At 42.1% G+C, this 22,539-nt stretch overlaps 1 protein-coding gene across 1 annotated transcript in view; it reads right to left on the bottom strand.

Moving 5' to 3' along the window:
• Positions 1-5,665: 5,665 nt before the first annotated feature.
• The window catches only part of LOC106566976 (plexin-B1), a 71,530-nt gene continuing 54,656 nt past the window's right edge, over positions 5,666-22,539 (bottom strand). Inside the window, exons 34-38 of the mRNA XM_014135685.2 lie at positions 20,332-20,479; positions 20,073-20,137; positions 16,390-16,465; positions 10,907-10,981; positions 5,666-10,794 (exon numbers count right to left, since the gene is read on the bottom strand). Of these exons, the coding sequence (XP_013991160.2) occupies positions 10,690-10,794; positions 10,907-10,981; positions 16,390-16,465; positions 20,073-20,137; positions 20,332-20,479 (469 nt within the window). The 3' untranslated portion in view covers positions 5,666-10,689. The remainder of the gene's footprint in view (positions 10,795-10,906; positions 10,982-16,389; positions 16,466-20,072; positions 20,138-20,331; positions 20,480-22,539) is intronic.

Consider the following 22,539-nt stretch of genomic DNA (forward strand, 5'->3'; position numbering starts at 1 on the left):
TTATGACCTTACTTATTGGTACATTTCAAATCAAATTGTATTTGTCAAATGCGCCGAAAGCAACAGGTAGACCTTGCCGTGAAATGCGTATTTACAAGCCCTTAATCCTTAATTTATGTGTCCTGCTGTAGACCTAAATCAGGTCGAGAGAAATTTTTTTAATAATACAGTGCCTAGATATTATAGGCACGGGAGGTGAGATGATTCATAGGTGCAGGATTTATTGATAAAGTTGCAGAGTAATCCATGTGCGTAAACAATATTAGTTTTTTTAATGAAAAGGTACAGTGTTATAACAATAGAAATATAATATATGTGGTCAAAGGCAGGGACATTTTCAACAACAACGTTGGTGAGCTACAGGGGATATGGCTGGGATATGAATACGTTGCCAAATTGCAGACAGCTCACCATGTTTCTGTCCGAGCGTTATGAAACGCTTTTGTTAAATCAATGCGACATTATCGGCAAGAAACATTTCAAAAACACTCAACGTGTTTTAGTAAGGGGCATGAGAACCCGGGAGTAATCCTGTGAATAACACCCCACTAACAGTCCAGATATCGAGCGATGAAACAACGGAACACCCATTCGTTTTCAATAGAGATAAGCGAAGTGGACGGGGGCATTGAGCGATGCATGCATGGGCGAGGAAGCGTGAACAAGGCGGGACCTAAATTGCGGAAAGCAAATACTCTGCTATATCTCAGTGCGATTGACCAATCAAAGTTTAATATAGCTGTTGAGCCTTAACAGGCTTGCTTGTCAGCGCCCATATGAGGGCAAAGCTAGTGTGGCTGTCCAAATTATCAAGGTTAGTGGATCATGGTCGTAAGGGCTGTTCTTAGGCCCGACATAAAGCAGAGTCCGGGCAAAAGCCAGTCATTAGTTCTGAGATTCTGAAGTTGCCAGCCAAGCGGACTGGTCGTCCATTCCCAAGCAAATTATGTTGCTATGCTGGTTAGCTCCTCCTTTGCTATCATGCAAACTAAATATAATAGCACACAAGCAGCTGAAATTACAGCAAACTATGAGCATTTTTGTTAGTATCACATTTGTTTCTATTGCCATTTCTTTGGATAGATCCATTATAATGATCCTGATAAATGAATTTGCCTGGCTCAGAGAAGCTGTCAGTCTCACCCAGACAAGTTCATTCTCTATGGCACAGTGGAGATTGCAACAACAACAAAAATGCAACATTGTTGCACAGGTTGGAGAGGCAGGCAGCAAGGTTTGGACAAACACCAACTGTTGCAAACCAATATATAGGCTAGAAGTATGGGGAATACTGTATTTTGTCAAGGTGAGGTGAAGTTTATGAATTGCCTGGCATGGCTGTGGGGGAGTGGAACGATAATTCAAATGGCCTGTTAATATTACCTGGGGATTGTGGTGAATAACTCCCTGCTATCAACCAATCAGCATTCAGGATCCAAACAGTCCGTTTTATATAAAACAACCACTCCTGTCTTTTGTTTAAATGAAGAATTTAATAGCAGAGTATTTTAATGTTATTTGGGGAGTAGCTGGTTTAATGTAGCCCCATATAAGGTTATGTGGCAGCCTACATCTGGCCCACTTCTGGACCGGGGTCCTATAGACAGGAACTCAGCCATACCTTTGTGCAGTATGTGGGCCAGACTGGTACCACACCTTTTTATTTTACAATTGTTTTGCACAATATGGCCCAGATCTGGGCTACATCGTTTAGAACGAATACTTTTACACTGTGTGGGCCAGAGCTGGGCCACGCATTTGTAGTTTATCAGTGTGTGGGCCAGATCTGTGCCTCTCCTTTTTAATCTAACGGTGATGCAGTATGTGCACCAGACTTGGGCTGGGAACCCAGGCTTATACTGGGCCAGAAAAACACAAAGTATGTGGCCTACAGTTGCCCAGGAATAATTCTGCTAACTGGGCAAACATCTTTCTAGCACTAGACAGATTTGTTTGAGGGGCCATCATAACCTCTTTGTTTCATTCTGTTACCCTGGGTGAATTTTCTTTAGGCTGAATATTCTTGTTCTACTGCAAACAGAATCCACCTCCTATTCAGTCTTTATAAGTGAATTACGGCCTAATCTTGGCACGGCATACGCTGTAAAGCCTCCGTTAGCCATTAGTGCTGCTGTTCCAATGTGTGGTAACACGAGTAGCACACCCACAGGGGCTCAGCGGTAGCTTTTCTTGGACTGAGACGCAAACGTGATGAGGAGAGTTTGAAAAACAGAGGTAGGTATCGCATAAACCTTTTTACTAGCCATGTTAAAAGATGAACTGAAACGGAGATAAATGTTAAGCTCCCATAAAGACAGGGGAGTGATCCTCAGTACTTGGTAGGAATTCAAATGTTCCCTGTAAACCTTGGGAGGCTACACTATAACTTTTTTATAATGATCACTTGTCTTTAGATGTGCTGCCACAGCTACTGTGACTGTACTACAAATGCTACTGGACTAAATCCAAACATGGTACGGCAACTAGAGAGAAGCTCGGTTACTTCTCATAGACACGAGCAGGGAGTACAACAGGCCAGGCCCCACTGACTTATTTGACCCACCAACCTTCCCCTCTAAACCCCAAGGTCTTCATTAGCACAACCTCACTGACTTGCATTCATTTGACGTGGCACTGTTTCCGCTTTTGAACACACACAACCTCCTGGCCCTTGTTAGAGGGGAGTGAAGCACATGGCACTGAGGACTTTCTGCCAAGGCTATCTGGTTTTCATGAGCTCCTCTTAAACCTCTTCATCACACCAGTCACCAGACAGGCATACTGTAAATATCTCACAATACCTTGGCTTCAACAGCAGAATGATTGGCTGGAAGTACAGCATAACAAATAGAGCAATCTGAACATTATTGGAAAAACACCATTTACTGTAAACCATCTGCCGACATGAAGCAACACAATTCACATTTTGAGTCAATGGCATAAGTAGTGTGCTGCAGTACCCTGTGGTTCCCTTTAAAACCACCCTGTGGTTCCCATTAAAAAGTCACTGTGTGAGCCACTTTCCCGGATTTAGATTATGCCAGCTCCTGGACTAATACGCATGTTCAATGGTAAATCTGTGTCAGACAAATTAGACCTTAATGATGTGAAGATGCTTTTAATGATACAGTTTACTCTTCATAAGTCAGTACCTCTACACAGGGTCGGATCCAGGCATAAGCGACATAAGTGGTCTCTTAGGGCCCCCGACCAAATAATTATTTTTATTTTTATTTCACCTTTATTTAACCAGGTAGGCAAGTTGAGACAAGTTCTCATTTACAATTGCGACCTGGCCAAGATAAAGAAAAGCAGTTTGACACATACAACAAACAGAGTTACACATGGAGTAAAACAAACATACAGTCAATAATACAGTAGAAAAATAAGTCTATATACAATGTGAGCAAATGAGGTGAGATAAGGGAGGTTAAGGCAAAAAAGGCCATGGTGGCAAAGTATATACAATATAGCAAGTAAAACACTGGAATGGTAGATTGCAGTGGAAGAAAGTGCAAAGTAGAAATATAAATAATGGGGTGCAAAGGAGCAAAATAAATAAATACAGTAGGGGAAGAGGTAGTTGTTTTGGCTAAATTATAGATGGGCTATGTACGGTTGCAGTAATCTGTGAGCTGCTCTGACAGCTGGTGCTTAAAGCTAGTGAGGGAGATAAGTGTTTCCAGTTTCAGAGATTTTTGTAGTTCGTTCCAGTCATTGGCAGCAGAGAACTGGAAGGAGAGGCGGCCGAAGGAGGAATTGGATTTGGGGGTGACCAGTGAGATATACCTGCTGGAGCGCGTGCTACAGGTGGGTGCTGCTATGGTGACCAGCGAGCTGAGATAAGGGGGACTTTACCTAGCAGGGTCTTGTAGATGACCTGGAGCCAGTGGGTTTGGCGAGGGCCAGCCAACGAGAGCGTACAGGTCGCAGTGGTGGGTAGTATATGGGGCTTTGGTGACAAAATGGATGGCACTGTGATAGACTGCATCCAATTTATTGAGTAGGGTATTGGAGGCTATTTTGTAAATGACATCGCCGAAGTCGAGGATCAGTAGGATGGTCAGTTTTACGAGGGTATGTTTGGCAGCATGAGCGAAGGAGGCTTTGTTTGCGAAATAAGAAGCCAATTCTAGATTTAACTTTGGATTGGAGATGTTTGATGTGAGTCTGGAAGGAGAGTTTACAGTCTAACCAGACACCTAGGTATTTGTAGTTGTCCACATATTCTATGTCAGAACCGTCCAGAGTAGTGATGCTGGACGGGCGGGCAGGTGCAGGCAGCGATCGGTTGAAGTGCATGCATTTAGTTGTACTTGTATTTAAGAGCAGTTGGAGGCCACGGAAGGAGAGTTGTATGGCATTGAAGCTCGTCTGGAGGGTTGTTAACACAGTGTCCAAAGAAGGGCCAGAAGTATACAGAATGGTGTCGTCTGCGTAGAGGTGGATCAGAGACTCACCAGCAGCAAGAGCGACATCATTGATGTATACAGAGAAGAGAGTCGGCCCAAGAATTGAACCCTGTGGCACCCCCATAGAGACTGCCAGAGGTCCGGACAACAGGCCCTCCGATTTGACACTCTGAACTCTATCAGAGAAGTAGTTGGTGAACCAGGCGAGGCAATCATTTGAGAAACCAAGACTATTGAGTCTGCCGATGAGGATGTAGTGATTGACAGTCGAAAGCCTTGGCCAGGTCAATGAATACGGCTGCACAGTATTGTTTCTTATCGATGGCGGTTAAGATATCGTTTAGGACCTTGAGCGTGGCTGAGGTGCACCCATGACCAGCTCTGAAACCAGATTGCATAGCGGAGAAGGTGCGGTGGGATTCAAAATGGTCGGTAATCTAATAATAGAAAAGGTGGGATCTTTTTGTGTCTAAAATGAATCATGCGAGAAATGGCAGTGGAAACCTGTTTATGTGCACAAATTTATATAATAACCATCATATCGAAGTAAGCTTGGAGTCACGCGGTGATATGTTGCGTGGTCCTCCCACTACAACTCGGGAAAGCATGCAGTTCATTTTGTTTGTCATTCTCACTCAGGCCATCATAACATGGCATAAGTCAATACAAAATGTGTAGAATTGCAGGAATTTGGCTATCAAACAGCAAAGAAATTCTCTCCAACCCTTGGCAAAATGTGTAGAATTGAAGAAAATGTTACAATTTTAAAGCAAGTTCTCTATGCCCTATGGCAACATTTTTTTAAGTGCAGGAAGTGAACTTTAATTTCTCTCCACAGTCAAGAGGGGGGCCTCTAAAATGTTTTGTTGCAAGGTGGGGGGCCCCCAAAAGTACATGCAGTCCTGTTTTTTCTGCATATCCGGAGACACCCTCGGAGAGTGGGGTCACGGCCAGGGATCAGCCATTATTGATGGCAACCCTGGAGCAATTAGGGTCAAGTGTCTTGCTCAAGTGCAGATCGACAGATTTTTCACCTTGACGGCTTGGGGATTTTAACAAGCAAACTTTCGGTTACTGGCCCAACGCTCTAACCACTAGGCTACCTGCAGCTCCATATAGGGTAGGCTTAACTCCAGCTTGAAGGGTCTTGCTGTAGTGCAGTTGATGGAGGGCACAACAGAGGTACTCTCAAAGACCTAAACTGGCAGCAAATTTCTATAATGATCACTTTAAATACAAAACCACAAATTACATTGACATTTGGACAATTTTATTGCATCACATGAAGTTACATTTCACCTATCAAACAGTTAGAGAAAGCTAATGGTAGGCTTACTTACAAGTCGTTAAAGTATTTACAAAGAAGTCCAAATAATGTTTGAATTTAGCAAGGAAAACAAACAATGATTACTTTTGCTATGTCCATGGCAAGAGATGACAAAAATGTACTTTAAAAATCGCCAACATAACTTGCTCTACATTACTAACAAACAGATATTCCCTTATTATAGCTTGACATCTAAAAATGTATGTAAAAACTGACATGTCAAAAAGCAGTAGTCCCAGAATGTAATGCGAGTCGTAATTTTGATACTCAGATTATAAAGTATACCCTTACCCAACCCACAAACACACAGTAACGGAAATCAAAAAGGGTCAAAAGTCAAAACATGACCAGTATAGGCCTACATAAAGCTTCTACTGCATTTATAAAAATAAATAAATAAAGAACAGTGTAATTCATTCCTTCTGGACCATGTCATCAGTACCAAAGAAGAATATGACCGGTGTTTGCATGAAATCGCATCTCCCTTTCAAACAATGGATTTCATTGTAATTCCATTGATTATTTGGTCTTCGTAAATAGATAACGAACCAGCAGCCAACCAGACAGGAAAATAAATAAATAAATAAAACTTTGAAACCTAAAAATATTTTAACCCTCAGGCTACCAAAATATTTTCATACATCGATTACCATCTGGGTTCATTGTTACCCCAAGAAGAAACTATATTTGAAAAAGCAACAGTCATAGCAAAATATCAACATATTTCTTAAAACATTAGACATGTAATTAATGTAATCTGAAAAAAAGAGACCAAAACAGACTTATTTTAGCTAAATTTGAGTTAATTTGCATATTCTGTAAAAACTAAAATATAAATGTTTCTTTCATTCAATTTGCAGCCTTTTCTCCCAAATTCTATCCACATTACTACAGAAAAAGCTTATTTACCATAGTATCATTTCGTTTTCAGAATTTTGAAAATATAAATGGTCATATTTTATGTGATAAAAAGTACTGCCATTTAAAGGGACGGTACACAATTTTAAATATTCTACATTTTATTGAAAAGTAATGATTAAATTCACTTCAAAAAGTGATCCTGAAAGAAATGTACCAAATGTATGGCTTAGTTTACTTTATTTACTAAGCCCACAGACAGCATTACCATCACTGTTAGTAAAACAATGGGAGTGGAAGAGGCTATGGCAGGAAGCTTCAAAAAGCATGCCCAAAGTCACCTCAAAGCAAATGGTATAGCATCCAAAATATCACAAGTTGCTTGCACCTATAGAATATAGGAATTTATATAACATTTACCGTAGAGAATACACAGCACTATGTGTTCATTTTAGAGGGTAGTGGGTTTCTGTATTACAGTTTTACCAAGTATTAATACGACCAACAGACTGTTCTGAGCTGTTTTGACTGCAAATTGGCATATATCTAAGGTAAATTTAGATTTTGTACACGGTCATACCTAGTTATAGCCATCAAGGACCTCTATACCAGGCGGTAACAATTGTCAAAGACTCCAGCGACCCAAGCCACAGACTGTTCTCTTTGCTACAGCACAACAAAGCGGTAACAATGCACCAAGTCTGGAACCAAAAGTACCCTGAACATCTTATATCCCCAAGTCATAAGACTTTTAAACAAGACTGCTACATACCTAATTAAAATGGCTACCCGGACTTCCTGCATTTAGCCTTTATTTTTTACTAACTCTCTTGCACTGACTATGCACACACACTGACACTGCCCCCCCCCCCCCACAGACACCACACACACTGCAGCTACCACTACTCTTTATTTTTACTTATTTATTCCTCGTGTCTATTTTTTAAAGTCTTTAACTGCATTGTTGGAAAAGGACCCGTAAGTGAGCATTTCACTGTTAGTCTACACCTGTTGCCTAAAAAGCATGTGACAAATAAAATGTGATTGATTTTATTTATAACCATAGGCGAGTACATAAGCTGTTCCATCTCTGCAGGTGATCGGTCTATTTGGTCAAAATCACTCATACAGGTCCCCCTCCACCCTCTGATGATACGTATAACTTAATATTATGTCTCCAGAGAAACCTGGATTCAAATAAATACTTTTGGGGGGGGATTTGCCCTAGAATAACAACTTTTCAGAGAATACATACCAGTACAGCTCTCTATGTAGAGGGAGTGTATCGGAATTCTCTATTGCAGTTCTATCAAGTATTTATAACACTGGCAAACTTTATACACTGTTGTCAAATTTTTATATGCACAAAAATAAGGTCATTTTGGTTTTGAAGTACAGTCATACGATACGTGGTAAAGAAAAGTACAATGTTAGGCAAGTAAGTTACATGGGGAGCTGTATCTCTGCTGAGGATCTGTATTGGATCAAAATCACTGATACAGGTCCCCCTCCACCCTATGGATAACTTGTATTTATCTCTCGGGTAACCTAGATTCAAATAAAAAGTCATTTTTTAAATCAAATTACTATAGACAAAATTAAGTGTTTTTAGCTAGGGTCAAAACTATCCCAAAAGGAATTGAATTTCTGAATAGTCCATGGGTTGTTCCACGAAATAAGTACCTTTTGCGTCCTTTTGACATTTTAAGTCAAATCTTTGCGCCAATATTGAATTTTAAAATCCTGTTATATTCAATGAAGTGCCCTTTTAATATAGATCACATGCACAATTCAATAAAGCATATTTTTTATATAAATAAAGACTTGCTAATGTGCCAAAAATCAGCATTTTGACATGTCCCTCCGTGCATCATCTGTGACTTCCCAAAAAGTTCTCACATGATTGTGTAGTCCTGGTTATTTTGTTGCTTTGACAAAGTAATTTCTGAAAAGTATTTATTTAATTAATTTAGTGATTAATTTTAAGGTAAAAAAACCAAACAATCCCTCATTTTAAGGTGAATGCTGTTATGTGAACTCAATGTTTCAAAAGAAACATTGAACATCGGTGACAGGTGAGATGGTTCTACTCTTTTTGGCCATTTTATGGTGTTTTGTGGTGGGAAACTGAATGGGTCGAGCATAACATGTCAACCCTGTTACCCATAGATAAACAGGCTAGAAATGTTTAAAAAAAAAAAATTTAATGTTGAAGCTTGCACTCAAATTGCCCCTCCCTGTTGCACACAACAAGCTTCCATTCCCCCTGTCACAAGGAGATTTTATGACAGAATGTTAAAATGAGGTGAAATCAACAAAACAATCCCACCAAATTCCACATCCCAAAAGGCATCGAATTGGTGGAATGACCCCCATATTGATACAGAAACACTAAAAACATGGATTTAGATTTGTCATTACAAATTTGAAGATTTTAATAAACCACCTTTGGGCTATGATAAATATACCTATGGGGTCAAAATGACTCGTCAGTAGCTTGAGGGTTAAAATGTTGTATTAGTGAAAATCAAACAATAGGGCTACCGTTTAATTTCAGTCAGAAAAAGGCCTTGGGCTAAAGGATTCATTGATGAGACTAAAAACATGTCATGCTGCAAGTTTTATGAGACAAACAATATTATATTGCCAATCTCAAACTCCTTTCGCTCAACCTTTACAACTATACTTAATCTCGGATACCCAGAACTAAAATCTTACGTAATTGCGTCAGATACTCTTTCATGTTCTGGGGGGGGGGGATATGTATGAGAAAAGATACTAGAATGAGGAGCGGAAGCCGAACGTTAGCTCCAACCCCCTTTCTCTGCAAGTTTCTTTTAAGTCAGAGGGACAAATGTCATCTCCCCCCCTTCCGAAATTCGAAAGAGACACACCCTGCTAAATCGTGATTTGTTAAAATAATCAGTGTCGGAAAAACCCGCGAACAGGAACAACTGTTGCTTGTTAGTCGTCGCATCCCACAGTGTTGACAGAAAAGTTCATATTGGTCACATAACCAGCCATTTTCTAAAACAAACTGTTCGATCACATTCACTTCTGTGAATTGTTGTGTTTGATTACTAGCTCCTGCTGCTCACAAAATACACCTTTTTGAGAGCACCTTCTAGTCTGCCATTGAAAGATAATGTGTAGTGAAGTCTGGCACAAGGCTAAGAGAAGGAAACGTTCTGCAGATTGAACATTAACTAGCTGAGATTTCTCTGGAGGTTTAAGCTAGAGATGTCTATCATTATCACAGCATTAGGACGGAAAATATCAGCTTGGCTACTGCAATTATAGGGAACCGTAGAATTACCATCAGAAATGCACTAAAATGACTTGTACATCATACACGATTTTGGAAAGGAACATTCTCTATGATTTGAATGTCAAAGCTGGGTGACCATAAAAGCCAGCACATGGAGTACCTAACATTTTCACAATGTATTGAAAGCAGTCTGTTCTTTAGTGTCCAACTACATGAAGCAGAAAAACTTTGTGGATCGACAAAATCATTGATGGGGAGTGAAGATAATACTACCTCACACATTGTCTGCAAAGGATAGTTATACCAGAAAAGTAAGACTTTGAAAATGTGATTCAGGGAAACAGAAGGCATTAGCAAGTGAATGACAATAGCATAAATGCAATAAGTGCTATTCAATTAATTTTAGTGCTGTAAGCTTTATCCATCCATTTCATCCCAGTAAGACGTTGTTTGTGTTGCAGAAACTCTGCAGCAGTCCAGAGAGTTCAACAGGGCTTTGCTCATTTACTCAGGATAATGTCTATGTATGTACACACTGAGTAGCAGCGGGTAAATGCAGTCAGGTTGCTATGGAAATCTCCTGTGCAGCTTGTCAGGAGAATCTACGCACAGTAACTCTACACAGATATGGCAAAGAGAAGGGCACCACTGAGTGCACCTCAACCTTCTTTACTTCCTTCAGTCTGCCAAAAAGAGAGGGAAATCACACCCTGTATGCACAAGGTCTTTTTCCTTTTCACACATTCTTTTCCTTTCGGACTACTCCTCTCAGCAGGTGTCTTTTCCTCAGGGTCTCAGCCTGTCCCGTCTCAGGGCCACTCTTATCATAGGTCAGTGACTTTATTTTCCACGGCAGCCGCAATCTGCTGGAGCCTGTATCCCAGCTGCATCTTCTGAGCTGTAGGGTCCTCCTCTAGAGCGGTGATGATCTGGGAGGAGACAATACCAATAACAGGTTAAGTTCATCTCAACTAGCTTAACATCAAATAGAAATTACAAGTATGGGCCTCAAAAACCAATGGATTGAAATGTTGGACTCACCTGATCGTAGTACTTGTTGATATACTTGTACAGCTCATGCAGGGCTACAAGGTAGTTCACCTCACCAGCATAATTCTGCAAAGAAAGGTGGAAATACAAAAACTTTGGTTCATAACTTCTAAGTGCTCTATGCAAAAACAACCAAGATTTTTTCCTGTTTCCGGTCACAACTTGCAGACTTGTTTACGCTGCTGTGCGGTTTGTTGCCGATCTTACTTTGCTACCTGACGGTTTTTTACTTTTTCATTACCGTATATTTTTACTTTTTCCGTCACTCAACTTTTTTCATTCATATTTTTACTTTTTCCCTCACTCAACTTTTTTCATTGAACTTTTTCACCCCGGAGGTTTTATCTGGACATGGTTCGTCAGGACTTCAAACAGCCGAAGCTAAGTAACATTAACATGATGCCTTCTAATTGCAGTCGTTGTACTTATAATATACAGGAGAACGATCGCCTTACGGCAAGGATAGCTGTGCTGCAAGCCCAGCTTCAGACGCAATCGTTAGGCAAGGGCAATTTCAGTGTAGGAAAGGATGAAACAGCGTCTGTGCCACCAGTAAGTACAGATAGTAACGTTAGTATAAACCCCCTCGCACGGTCCCCGCAGCCGGACAACTTTCTCATGGCTTCTGGAGGGAAACGCTGTAGGAATGCTCAACCGGTGTCGCTTATTCAGCCGACAGAAACTTTCAACCGGTTCTCCCCATTAAGCGAGTCGGAGTCGGAGGCCGAGACTTCTCTGGTCTCTACTCCTCCCGTTGTGGGGTCTGAGACGCCGACGGCTCCCACCATTAGCTCTGACAAATTGAAAACCCTAGTCATTGGCGACTCCATTACCCGCAGTATTAGACTTAAAACTAATCATCCAGCGATCATACACTGTTTACCAGGGGGCAGGGCTACCGACGTTAAGGCTAATCTAAAGACGGTGCTGGCTAAAGCTAAAACTGGCGAGTGTAGAGAGTATAGAGATATTGTTATCCACGTCGGCACCAACGATGTTAGGATGAAACAGTCAGAGGTCACCAAGCGCAACATAGCTTCAGCGTGTAAATCAGCTAGAAAGATGTGTCGGCATCGATGAATTGTCTCTGGCCCCCTCCCAGTTAGGGGGAGTGATGAGCTCTACAGCAGAGTCTCACAACTCAATCGCTGGTTGAAAACTGTTTTCTGCCCCTCCCAAAAGATAGAATTTGTAGATAATTGGCCCTCTTTCTGGGACTCACCCACAAACAGGACCAAGCCTGGCCTGTTGAGGAGTGACGGACTCCATCCTAGCTGGAGGGGTGCTCTCATCTTATCTACGAACATAGACAGGGCTCTAACTCCTCTAGCTCCACAATGAAATAGGGTGCAGGCCAGGCAGCAGGCTGTTAGCCAGCCTGCCAGCTTAGTGGAGTCTGCCACTAGCACAGTCAGCGTAGTCAGCTCAGCTTTCCCCATTGAGACCGTGTCTGTGCCTCGATCTAGGTTGGGCAAAATTAAAAATGGCGGTGTTCGCTTAGCAATCTCACTAGTATAAAGACCTCCTCCATTCCTGCCATTATTGAAAGAGATTGTGATACCTCACATCTCAAAATTGGGTTACTTAATGTTAGATCCCTCACTTCCAAGGCAGTTATAGTCAATGAACTAATCACTGATAATAATCTTGATGTGATTGGCCTGACTGAAACATGGCTTAAGCCTGATGAATTTACTGTGTTAAATGAGGCCTCACCCCCTGGTTACACTAGTGACCATACCCCCCGTGCATCCGGCAAAGGCGGAGGTGTTGCTAACATTTACGATAGCAAATTTCAATTTACAAAAAAAAACAATGACGTTTTCGTCTTTTGAGCTTCTAGTCATGAAATCTATGCAGCCTACTCACTCACTTTTTATAGCTACTGTTTACAGGCCTCCTGGGCCATATGCAGTGTTCCTCACTGAGTTCCCTGAATTCCTATCGGATCTTGTAGTCATAGCAGATAATATTCTAATTTTTGGTGACTTTAACATTCACATGGAAAAGTCCACAGACCCACTCCAAAAGGCTTTCGGAGCCATCATCGACTCAGTGGGTTTTGTCCAACATGTCTCTGGACCTACTCACTGCCACAGTCATACTCTGGACCTAGTTTTGTCCCATGGAATAAATGTTGTGGATCTTAATGTTTTTCCTCATAATCCTGGACTATCGGACCACCATTTTATTACGTTTGCAATTGCAACAAATAATCTGCTCAGACCCCAACCAAGGAGCATTAACAGTCGTGCTATAAATTCTCAGACAACCCAAAGATTCCTTGATGCCCTTCCAGACTGCCTCTGCCTACCCAAGGACGTCAGAGGACAAAAATCAGTTAACCACCTAACCGAGGAATTCAATTTAACCTTGCGCAATACCCTAGATGCAGTTGCACCCCTAAAAATTAAAAACATCTGTCATAAGAAACTAGCTCCCTGGTATACAGAAAATACACGAGCTCTGAAGCAAGCTTCCAGAAAATTGGAACGGAAATGGCGCCACACCAAACTGGAAGTCTTCCGACTAGCTTGGAAAGACAGTACCGAAGAGCCCTCCCTCACTGCTGCTCGATCATCCTATTTTTCCAACTTAATTGAGGAAAATAAGAACAATCCGAAATTTATTTTTGATACTGTCGCAAAGCTAACTAAAAAGCAGCATTCGCAAATGGAGGATGGCTTTCACTTCAGCAGTAATACATTTATGAACTTCTTTGAGGAAAAGATCATGATCATTAGAAAGCAAATTACGGACTCCTCTTTAAATCTGGGTATTCCTCCAAAGCTCCATTGTCCTGAGTCTACACAACTCTGCCAGGACCTAGGATCAAGGGAGATACTAAAGTGTTTTAGTACTATATCTCTTGACACAATGATGAAAATAATCATGGCCTCCAAACCCTCAAGCTGCATACTGGACCCTATTCCAACTAAACTACTGAAAGAGCTGCTTCCTGTGCTTGGCCCTCCTATGTTGAACATAATAAATGGCTCTCTATCCACCGGATGTGTACCAAGCTCACTAAAAGTGGCAGTAATAAAGCCTCTCGAAAAAGCCGAATCTTGACCCAGAAATTATAAAAAAACGAATCGGCCTATATTGAATCTTCCATTCCTCTCAAAAATTTTTGAAAAAGCTCACTGCCTTCCTGAAAACAAACAATGTATACAAAACGCTTCAGTCTGGTTTTAGACCCCATCATAGCACTGAGACTGCACTTGTGAAGGTGGTAAATGACCTTTTAATGACGTCAGACCGATGCTCTGCATCTGTCCTCGTGCTCCTAGATCTTAGTGCCGCTTTTGATACCATCGATCACCACATTCTTTTGAAGAGATTGGAAACCCAAATTGTTCTACATGGACAAGTTCTGGCCTGGTTTAGATCTTATCTGTCGGAAAGATATCAGTTTGTCTCTGTGAATGGTTTGTCCTCTGACAAATCAATTGTAAATTTCGGTGTTCCTCAAGGTTCCGTTTTAGGACCACTATTGTTTTCACTATATATTTTACCTCTTGGGGATGTCATTCGACAACATAATGTTAAATTTCACTGCTATGCGGACGACACACAGCTGTACATTTTAATGAAACATGGTGAAGCCCCAAAATTGCCCTCGCTAGAAGCCTGTGTTTCAGACATAAAGAAGTGGATGGCTGCAAACTTTCTACTTTTAAACTCGGACAAAACAGAGATGCTTGTTCTAGGTCCCAAGAAACAAAGAGATCTTCTGTTGAATCTGACAATTAATCTGGATGGTTGTACAGTCGTCTCAAATAAAACTGTGAAGGACCTCAGCGTTACTCTGGACCCTGATCTCTCTTTTGAAGAACATATCAAGACTGTTTCAAGGACAGCTTTTTCCCATCTACGTAACATTGCAAAAATCAGAAACTTTCTGTCCAAAAATGACGCAGAAAAATTATCCATGCTTTTGTTACTTCTAGGCTGGACTACTGCAATGCTCTACTTTCCGGCTACCCGGATAAAGCACTAAACAAACTTCAGTTAGTGCTAAATACGGCTGCTAGAATCCTGACTAGAACCAAAAAATTTGATCATATTACTCCAGTGCTAGCCTCCCTACTCTGGCTTCCTGTTAAGGCAAGGGCTGATTTCAAGGTTTTACAAAGCATTACATGGACTTGCTCCTACCTATCTTTCCGATTTGGTCCTGCCGTACATACCTACACGTACGCTACGGTCACAAGACGCAGGCCTCCTAATTGTCCCTAGAATTTCTAAGCAAACGGCTGGAGGTAGGGCTTTCTCCTATAGAGCTCCATTTTTATGGAATGGTCTGCCTACCAATGTGAGAGACGCAGACTCAGTCTCAACCTTTAAGTCTTTACTGAAGACTTATCTCTTCAGTAGGTCCTATGATTAAGTATAGTCTGGCCCAGGAGTGTGAAGGTGAACGGAAAGGCTGGCGCAACGAACCGCCCTTGCTGTCTCTGCCTTGCCGGTTCCCCTCTTTCCACTGGGATTCTCTGCCTCTAACCCTATTACAGGGGCTGAGTCACTGGCTTACTGGTGTTCTTCCATGCCGTCCATGGGAGGGGTGCGTCACTTGAGTGGGTTGAGTCACTGACGTGGTCTTCCTGTCTGGGTTGGCGCCCCCCCCTTGGGTTATGCCATGGCCGAGATCGTTGTGGGCTATACTCGGCCTTGTCTTAGGACGGTAAGTTGGTGGTTGGAGACATCCCTCTAGTGGTGTGGGGGCTGTGCTTTGGCAAAGTGGGTGGGGTTATATCCTGGCTGTTTGGCCCTTTCCGGGGGTATCATCGGATGGGGCCACAGTGTCTTCTGATCCCTCCTGTCTCAGCCTCCAGTATTTATGCTGCAGTAGTTTATGTGTCGGGGGGCTAGGGTCAGTCTGTTACATCTGGAGTATTTCTCTTGTCTTATCCGGTGTCCTGTGTGAATTTAAATATGCTCTCTCTAATTCTCTCTTTCTCTCTTTCCGTCTTTCTCTTGGAGGACCTGAGCCCTAGGACCATGCCTCAGGACTACCTGGCATGATGACTCCTTGCTGTCCACCTGGCCGTGCTGCTGCTCCAGTTTCAACTGTTCTGCCTGCAGCTATGGAACCCTGACCTGTTCACCGGACGTGCTTGAAGCACCCTCGACAACTACTATGATTATTATTATTTGACCATGCTGGTCATTTATGAATATTTTAACATCTTGACCATGTTCTGTTATAATATCCACCCTGCACAGCCAGAAGAGGACTGGCCACCCCTCATAGCCTGGTTCCTCTCTAGGTTTCTTCCTAGGTTTTTGGCCTTTCTAGGGAGTTTTTCCTAGGGAGTTTTTCCTAGCCACCGTGCTTCTTTCACATGCTTTGCTTGCTGTTTGGGGTTTTAGGCTGGGTTTCTGTACAGCACTTTGAGATATCAGCTGATGTACGAAGGGCTATATAAATACATTTGATTTGATTTTAAAAAAATGTTTATGTAACATACTCGAGACAGTTCAGCAAGAGCAGAATTCATTTCCTGGTCACTGGCAGAAATGGTCTGCCTGATGTCAGCATAGTATCTGAAAAGAGAGAAAGAAGTAGAGATTGAATAGAAATCTGAGATTAGGGCACCCTTCATAAAACCCATATGCTATACACTCATAAACCACTCATTCATAAAGCGAAGCCGGTTCAGACGGGAAACCCAGGTATATGCATCAGCTAAGATTGGCAAGTTGATGTTTATTGGGATTAATCTTGTCCTGGAGGCAGATCTGAGCGATTTCCGCTAGATGGAGCCAGCTATATTGTACAAATTAATGAAAACAAAAATGTGCTTAATTTAAGGTTAGGCATTAGGGTTAGCAGTGGGGTTAGGTTTAAAAATCCGATTTTATGACTTTGTGGCTGTGTCAGCTAATGACCACTTTTGGTCCCTTAAGTTGCCTCCAGAACAAGATTCATGACCAAAAATGCTAACCTGTCAGATTGGTGCAGATCAGATGCTAACACTTCATACTTAATATGGCGGTCTATTTAAACTGACCAGGTTCTGCTCACACATCCTCTGTCACTTTCTGCTACTGATAGTATGAGTTTGCTTGTTCTTGCTACCCACCACCACCCCAGCCTCCACCTGTTTGGTTCCATTTTCCTTCCTGCAGGGGGAGTTGTATAGAATACTGTGCTTGCTCACTGCCTGTCGTTATTTTATTATACAGTCAGGTCCATAAATATTTTGACATTGACCAAGTTATCATTTTGGCTCTGTACGCCACCACAATGGACTTGAAAGGAAACAATGAGCTGAAAGTGCAGACTTTCAGCTTTAATATGAGGGTAGTCCCGTGTGGCTCAGTTGGTAGAGCATGGTGTTTGCAACGCCAGGGTTGTGGGTTCGATTCCCACGGGGGACCAGTACAAAAAAATGAAATGTATGCATTCACTACTGTAAGTCACTCTGGATAAGAGCGTCTGCTAAATGACTAAAATGTAAATGTATTTCTAAAAATCGGGTGAACAATGTAGGAATTACAGCACTTTTTATGTCGTCCTCCGAATTTTATGGGCTCAAAACTAAATTGGACAAACTAACAATCATACATTAAATTGTGAGTTTTAATACTTGGTTGCAAATCTTTCAGTCAATAACTGCCTGAAGTTTGGAACCCATAGACATCACCAGATGCTGTGTTTCTTCCCTGGTGATGCTCTGCCAGGCCTTTACTGCAGCGGTCTTCAGTTCCTGCTTGTTCTTGGGGCGTTTTGCCTTCAGCAAGTGAAATGCATGTTCAATTGGATTCTGGTCACGTGATTGACTTGGCCATTGCAGAACATTCCACTTCTTGGACTTAAAAAAAGTATTGGGTTGCTTTCGCAGTATGGTTCGGGTCATTGTCCATCTGCACTGTGAAGCGCAGTCCAATAAGTTATGCAAGTCTGTATTTACTCTGGTGAAGTCTTCTCTTGAATGTTGACTTTGACACAGATACGCCTACCTCCTGGAGGGTGTTCTTGATCTGGCCAACTGTTGTGAAGGGGTTTTTCTTCGCCAGGGAAATAGCCGATCAATCCAATTACTTTTGGTCCCTTAAAAAAACGGGGGGACCATATATAAAAAGTTCTGTAATTCCTACACCGTTCACCCAATTTGGAGGTAAATACCCTCAAATTAAAGCTCAAAGTCTGCACTTTCAGCTCATATTCATTATTTAATTTCAACTCCAATATGCTGTGGAAGACAGCTAAAATAATAATAACTTGGTCAATGCCCAAATATTTATGGACCTGACTATATATTGAAGCTTTGCTCTGGCATTGAGCTACCTGAAGGAGCAGAGCCAATCCCCAATACCTAATGTATTGTTAATCTTTTCTAATAAATGGTTAAACGAATACATGGCATTTCCTTTCTGAAATCCATTGCATGCTAATGACTACAGTCGTGGCGAAAAGTTTTGAGAATGACACAAATATAAATTTTTCACAAAGTCTGCTGCCTCAGTTTGTATGATGGCAATTTGCATATACTCCAGAATGTTATGAAGAGTGATCGGGTGAAAGTCCCTCTTTGCCATGCAAATGAACTGAATCCCCAAAAAACATTTCCACTGCATTTCAGCCCTGCCACAATAGGACCAATCCATGTCAGTGATTCTCTCGTTTACACAGGTGTGAGTGCTGACGAGGACAAGGCTGGAGATCACTCTGTCATGCGGATTGAGTTTGAATAACAGACTAGAAGCTTCAAAAGGAGGGTGGTGCTTGGAATCATTGTTCTTCCTCTGTCAACCACGGTTACCTGCAAGGAAACACGTGCCATCATCATTGCTTTGCACAAAAAGGGCTTCACAGGCAAGGATATTGCTGCCAGTAAGATTGCACCTAAATCAACTATTTATCGGATCATCAAGAACTTCAAGGAGAGCTGTTCAGTTGTTGTGAAGAAGGCTTCAGGGCGCCCAAGAAAGTCCAGCAAGCGCCAGGACCGTCTCCTAAAGTTGATTCAGCTGCGGAATCGGAGCACCACCAGTACAGAGCATGCTCAGGAATGGCAGCATGCAGGTGTGAGTGCATCTGCACGCACAGTGAGGCAAAGACTTTTGGAGGATGGCCTGGTGTCAAGAAGGGAAGCAAAGAAGCCACTTCTCTCCAGGATAAACATCAGGGATAGCCTGATATTTTGCAAAAGGAACAGGGATTGGACTGCTGAGGACTGGGGTAAAGTCATTTTCTCTGATGAATCCCCTTTCCGATTGTTTGGGGCATCCGGAAAAAAGCTTGTCCGGAGAAGACAAGGTGAGCGCTACCATCGGTCTTGTGTCATGCCAACAGTAAAGCATCCTGAGACCATTCATGTGTGGGGTTGCTTCTCAGCCAAGGGAGTGGGCTCACTCACAATTTTGCCTAAGAACACAGCCATGAATAAAGAATGGTACCAACATATCCTCCGAGAGCAACTTCTCCCAACCATCCAGGAACAGTTTGGTGTTGAACAATGCCTTTTCCAGCATGATGGAGCACCTTGCCATAAGGCAAAAGTGATAACTAAGTGGCTCGGGGAACAAAACATTGATATTTTGGGTCCATGACCAGGAAACTCCCCAGACCTTAATCCCATTGAGATCTTGTGGTCAATCCTCAAGAGGCGGGTGGACAAACAAAAACCCACAAATTCTGACAAACTCCAAGCATTGATTATGCAAGAATGAGCTGCCATCAGTCAGGATATGGCCCAGAAGTTAATTGACAGCATGCCAGGGCGGATTGCAGAGGTCTTGAAAAAGAAGGGTGAACACTGCAAATATTGACTCTTTGCATCAACTTCATGTAATTGTCAATAAAAGCCTTTGACACTTATTTACAAATGCTTGTAATTATATTTCAGTATTCCATAGTAACATCTGACAAAAATATCTAAAGACACTGAAGTAGCAAACTTTGTGGAAATTAATATTTGTGTCATTCTCAAAACTTTTGGCCTCGACTGTACAGTAGAACTTGTATGACTGAGTTTCCTCAACCATAGTGTATAGCTACAGAAATGGTGTGTGCATCGTGCTGCCAGACAGACTCTCCATAGAAGAAGCCCTGCAGGCTCAGTGTGGCTGCTGCATGGCACTGATACAGTGGCGGTGCCCTCTCTGCTCTGCCAATCAGGAGGGCAAGAGCCTGGTGTATTCTCACCTCTCTACCATCTGCTTGTACCGTGGGATATCTCTGGCATACAGCAACTTGTTGATAGGAGAGTCCTAGAGGGGGGAAAACATTTACATTTTATACTCGAAACACAGTATGGTTACATGAATGTTGAGAACCTGCATGCTCTCATTCTCTATCTAGTATTCTTTCTTTCTTTCATCTCTACTCTCCCTTAATTTCTGCTAGACCTTCCGTTCCCCCTTAGCATCCTCCGTAAGGTCTCCTCTCCCTGTGTTTGGCTCACCCTGCCCAGCTTGTGCTCTGCGATGGTACATGAGTCCATGAAGGTCTGGGCTATGACAGACAGCACAGCATCCACATGGTCCGATGCCTGAACATCAAAGATGAACTGGGGGTTCTTCAGGATGTTGATCCAGAACCTCAGGGGTAAACTGGTGGGAAAACAAATCAACAAACAAGTCGCACCATATAAAATGCAGAAATAACTTAAGTCTATTCAATGACAAAGCCCTGGGCCCAGATTCCCAAAACACTACACAAAAAATATAAAACATGAAAGAAATTAAAAATAAATAAATCCAATGTAGCCGTTTATTTTTTTAATTTTTCGTTGTTGTACTTTTTTACCCCTTTTTCTCCCCAATTTCGTGAAATCTAAATTGGTAGTTACAGTCTTGTCCCATCGCTGCAACTCCAGTACGAATTCGGGAGAGGCGAAGGTCGAGAGCCATGCGTCCTCCGAAACATGACCCTGCAAAGCCGCACTGCTTCTTGACACTGCTAGCTTAACCCGGAAGCCAACCGCACAAATGTGTTGGAGGAAACAACGTACAACTGGCGACCAGTCAGCATGCATGCACCCGGCCTGCCAATAGGAGTCGCTAGAGCGCAATGAGAAAAGGACATCCCGGCTGGCCAAACCCTCCCCTAACCCGGATGATGCTGGGCCAATTGAGTCTGTAGTGACGCCTCTAGCACTGCGATGCCATGCCTCAGACCGCTGCGCCAACTCGGGAGGCCCCAATGTAGCTGTTTTTATTTCAATATCAAATCATTTCTGGGTAACTATTAAGTACCTTACTGTGATTTCTCAAGCAAGAACTTTGCTAGGACTGTCTGGGAGTGGTCTGAGTGGAGAGGGGGAAAACTGAAAACTAGCTGTTATTGGCAGAGAGGTTTGGAACTCTTTCTTATTGGTCTATTAGCTAATTTACCGTATGGAAATGTCACCATGGAAAGGCCATAGCTCCATCCCACCAAAATAGGGTTACATTTATTTTATGCAGTCTTTCCAAACAGGTCTTAGACTAAAAGGCCATTATCATAATTTGCACAATTTTACAGTATTATTCCAACCTCAGTGTTGACTGCACTGGGCCTTTGAGAAAAAATAAGTTCACAAGATAGTTCGTAAGTACAATTCCTCAACAATTGACCCTTCGCTAAGCCCCACCCTCCTTTGTTACTGTTTCAACCTCAGACAACATTTTCCCGGGAAGCCCAATTCCCCATTCAACCACTGGCGAAATCTGCACACAAATGATCTCAAACTGTGTTTCTAATACACAACGAAATTAAAACACAGACTACCCCGTGCTGATCAGGAAACTGTTTAGTATGTTGTGGTGGACTCATTACAATTGCTTCACGGAGTCTGGCAAAAGTATGTTTGTAGTGTAGTTAGACACTGACTGGCTCTGAATTCACTGTCAACATGCAGTCAACGCTATAACCACGTTTGGAGTTAACTACATTGGTTGCTCAATTAAAAGTTTTGAGCTTATGCCGCGACCATTTGTGGTAGATGGTGGCAGATTGTTGTAAATTGCGTCATTCTGTCATTGCATCACACTATCACAAGGGAGAGTAAGAACGCTGATCTATCGGTAGTCTGAACTGTGGAACAAATTGACTATATTTTGGTAAATTAATGGAGGTGTGAATGTTTCAGTCCAAGAGTCTCTCTTCTCTGGCATTAGAGTCCTGCAAAATTGCTGGCGGGTGGTCCCAGAGTTGAGAGATAACTTGGGTAAATACAATGGTGCAATTACACTCGACATGTGGACAGACGATTTTCGAAAAATAGGTACTGTGGGCTTTTGGTTTCTCTCCCTCTAAAAAGAGACAGAAAAAAATTCTAAATAACAAACTGACTTCATTTACCACAGTGTGAAAGAGTGATAGCCCCTCTATATGAAGTGAGTTTCTCAAACGGAGACCTTCTTTGCTGATGTGAAGAATATACTGAATGAAAGAGTCCAGCGAGGATAGGGAGGGGTAAAACGTTGGTGATATTTTTAAGACCCAAGTTACTTTTTTATCTATGAAATGTACTAGTTTATTTAGGCAATTTAATTAATTTAGGCTTAGCCTATTTAGTAGGCTATGCCACAGCATAACACTATATTTGTCAGCAAAGCTGAGTGATCAAAATAAATATGTACCGACATTCTTTCTGATAGTCTTTAAAAAATAAATGTTTTGACAAAGT

This window comes from Salmo salar, chromosome ssa13 (genome assembly GCF_905237065.1).
Source record: "Salmo salar chromosome ssa13, Ssal_v3.1, whole genome shotgun sequence".
Classification (NCBI taxonomy): domain Eukaryota; kingdom Metazoa; phylum Chordata; class Actinopteri; order Salmoniformes; family Salmonidae; genus Salmo; species Salmo salar.